Source organism: Caenorhabditis briggsae (genome assembly GCF_000004555.2).
Source record: "Caenorhabditis briggsae complete genome, chrIII, whole genome shotgun sequence".
In the NCBI taxonomy this organism is placed as follows: Eukaryota; Metazoa; Nematoda; class Chromadorea; order Rhabditida; family Rhabditidae; genus Caenorhabditis; species Caenorhabditis briggsae.
This window is the reverse complement of record NC_013490.2, coordinates 13152384-13155645: the sequence shown is the minus strand read 5'-3', so window position 1 is coordinate 13155645 and position 3262 is coordinate 13152384. Positions and strand designations below refer to the sequence as shown.

At 41.6% G+C, this 3262-nt stretch overlaps 1 protein-coding gene across 1 annotated transcript; it reads left to right on the top strand.

Moving 5' to 3' along the window:
* Positions 1–1091: 1091 nt before the first annotated feature.
* On the top strand, positions 1092–2044 carry CBG21180 (the record flags this gene model as incomplete). The annotated part of the gene is made up of 4 exons (XM_002642740.2): positions 1092–1232; positions 1280–1378; positions 1431–1526; positions 1826–2044. 4 exons carry the CDS (start codon positions 1092–1094, stop codon positions 2042–2044), a joined length of 555 nt encoding a protein of 184 aa, XP_002642786.2.
* Between the last annotated feature and the right edge of the window lie 1218 nt (positions 2045–3262).

Genomic DNA, 3262 nt, shown 5'->3' with positions numbered 1-3262 from the left:
TGGTACAGTAGGTTAGCTAGGTAAACTGGAAAAAATAAAGCGATTAGCTACAGTAAGATACGGTTAGGTACAGTCAGTGAACGGTACAGTTGGCTAGCTAGGTAAGCTGGACAGCAGTTATGCGGAAGTTAGCTACAGTAAGACTGGTGGATAAGCTGGAAATGAAGTGGTTGAAGGTTGAAATCAATAGCAGAGAGAACAAAAAAGAAGACGTCAAACCAGAAGACGTCAAAACCAAGAAAGACCGAATTTTTGGATATGGATTGACTTGGACAGATAGGGTCCACCTGGTTTAGTATGGACCCACCTGGCTTTTACGAGGAGGGGCGCTACGCAGCGTGCGTAGGCTCCTGGGAAGTCCTGGGAATCCGTAGTCATAAATCTAACAGATGTACAGTATGACAAGGTTCTAGTTCTCGTGGGAAAAATCATTGACTGTACTACCGTACGTGTGCTTCCGGAAAGACCTCCGCGAAGAACAGAAAGGAAATGCTGCAAGTGCGCTCTACTGAACTTTTTGAAAGAAACCACCGTAGAGCAACACGTTCTGGAAGCTTTGAAGAAGCCAAAAACCGCAAAGAAACTTTTAGAAAATTTTCCAGCCAAATCCAACAAGTTTTTAGCAAGTGCGCTCCATTGAGAAATTCAAATTTCTAGAGTTTCTAGAAGTTTCCGGTGAAAACGAACATGCTTTTTGAATTTCCAATACTCGATTGCCTCGGAATCCATATTTTCCAGCCAAATCCAACAAGGTTTCAGCAAGTGCGCTCTATTGAGAATTTCAAATTTGTGGGATTTCTAAGCTTTTATTCGAAAAATTCAAGATTTTCGGCCTACTTTTTTCTAGCCAAAAATACACCTAGTTTCTCTGGAACGTGGAATTTCTAAAATTTTGAAAATTTCAACAAAAAAAACCTTATTTTTGGAAATACTCAAAACAAGAATCAATCAAAAGATATGTCGAGGTGAGATCTCCGGGATTACTGTAGCTGAAAAGCACATCTATTTACAGTAATCCTCGAATTACTATAGCTAGGATTCGTTGTTGGGTTACTGTAGTTCTAAAACGGATTACTGTACCCCATTCTAGCATGATTACAGTAATCCTAAAACCTACCAGATCCAAAATTTCAGGATCCGGATTACTGTACTTTTTCAGATCCTCGAGTTCTCCTGGGCGTTTTGAAGCCGGAAAGACTACATTGGAGACCCCAAAGAAGCAGACTACCAAGGTAATCAAGCCACACCCCCTTAAATAGGCCCCGCCCCTTTTTTTCAGCCATCTCGCCTGGGACCGGTCTCAGGAGCAACGCCTCATCAAAGACGGACTTTGGGCGGCGCTGACTTCGACAATTTCAGAAGAAGACGTCAGGCGAGAGTACGGTGGATTACTGTGGGCTGCAGGCTACAGTATCCCAAATTATTTTCAGCATGCCGCTTATTTGGCCACTCAACCCACGCCAACACTGTTTGTCGGGGGATTCAATCCGTTTGAGCAGAAGGATGTGGGCGCCGCGATTAGAAAGGTAGGGGGTACAGTATGACAATGGGGTTACTGTAGCTACGAAAATCCTTGTCTAGGATTACTGTAGCTTAGAGTGTTACTGTAGTTATATCCTAATACTACTAGGATTTCTGTAGATTTCCAGACTTCTGAGGATTACAGTAATCTATCGCGTCTAGAGCTCCTACCGTAATCCAACTCGTCTAGGATTACTGCAGAAACTTCTAGATACAGATTACTGTAGATCTAGCTCTGCCTACAGTAATCCTACCGCTTCACGAGCTTCCGGTATTACTGTAGGATTACTGTAACTTCTTGCAGGTGCGTCAACTGGTCGCCGAGAGATTCGGTCAATTTTGTGACGTCTCCAGCCAGAATACTCCAGATGTGAAATTTCACAAAAAATTGAATACATCGATGAAATTGGTGTTTCGTCCCGAGGATGACGATGAAGACGTCAGAATTCTGGAGAATTCAGAAGGATCGTCCGGTGGTCATGGAGTTGGACATCATCAGAATTCCACTATCGTCATTGATTGAACTGACTTTTTTGAGCGATTTTTTAATTGAATAAATGTGAACATGTCTGGATTACTGTAGACTACAGTAATCTTAGAGGTACTGTAGTTTAGATAATTTAAGTCCTGGGATTGTTGTAGATTCCGCTTTTTACAGTAGTCTTGTAGTTACAGTATCCCTACAGTCATCCTTATCCTGGGGTTACTGTAGTCTAGATAAATGAGATCTTTGGGATTACTGTAGGTTCAGATTCCAGGATTACTGTAGATACTTGTCTGTCAAGGTACAGTAATCCTGGTCTTCGGGGTACTGTAGTCTAGGTCAGTGAAGTCCTGGGGTTACTGGAGATCTAGCTTTTTCAAAAAAGCTTTTTTACAGTAATCCGGTATTTGAAAGATTACTGTAGTAATATTCTTCTACAGTAATACTGTCCTCCTAGGTTAGCTCTAGGACTACTGTATGTGTATTTCTACAGTAATCCTAATTGAACTAGCCATCGTCATCAAAGTGGTAGGCACAGTAATCCTAGGTTACTGTAGAGCCGACAGTAACTCAAATGAGATTTTCTACCGTAATCCTTCTCTTGATGGATTACTGTAGTAGGAGACAATATACAGTAACGTAGAACTTTTGAAGATTACTGTAGGATGGATTACTGTATCCGTGGAGTTACCGTGATCCTAGTTGGGCTACAGTAGTCTAGGGATTACTGTAGTTCTAAGAATTAAGAAAAACCGAAAAATTGTGGGAAAAATTAAAAACAATTTAAGATTCTTGGAATTTCCAGAATTCGAAAAATTTCAGATTCAAAATGTTTGGGCTACAGTAATTCAAGGAACCCAAGGTTACTGTAGCCAGGCTTACTGTAGCGCTAGTAGCTACAGTAGCCCTGGGCTTACTGTAGGCATATCCTTCTACAGTAATGCGGGGTTACGGTAGAAGGATGTGTGGTTGTCGAAAATAGGGCCACCGCGATCTGTATGGTTACTGTACTTCCCAGAGTTCGCTTATTTTCGAAAGAACTGAGGTTCACAGCCGACAGCCGGCAATTTTAAGGTGGTGGCCTAGAAATCCAAATTTTGTGAAAACTAGGCCATGGTCTATATTGTTCTAAAAAGCAAGTCTTCAGAGTTCCATACCAGTTTTCAGATTTCAAAGATATCGATTTTGAAGCGAGTTATGGCCACTTCAAATTTGGGACGATATGGCCTAGATTCGGATTTCTAGGCCACCAAACTA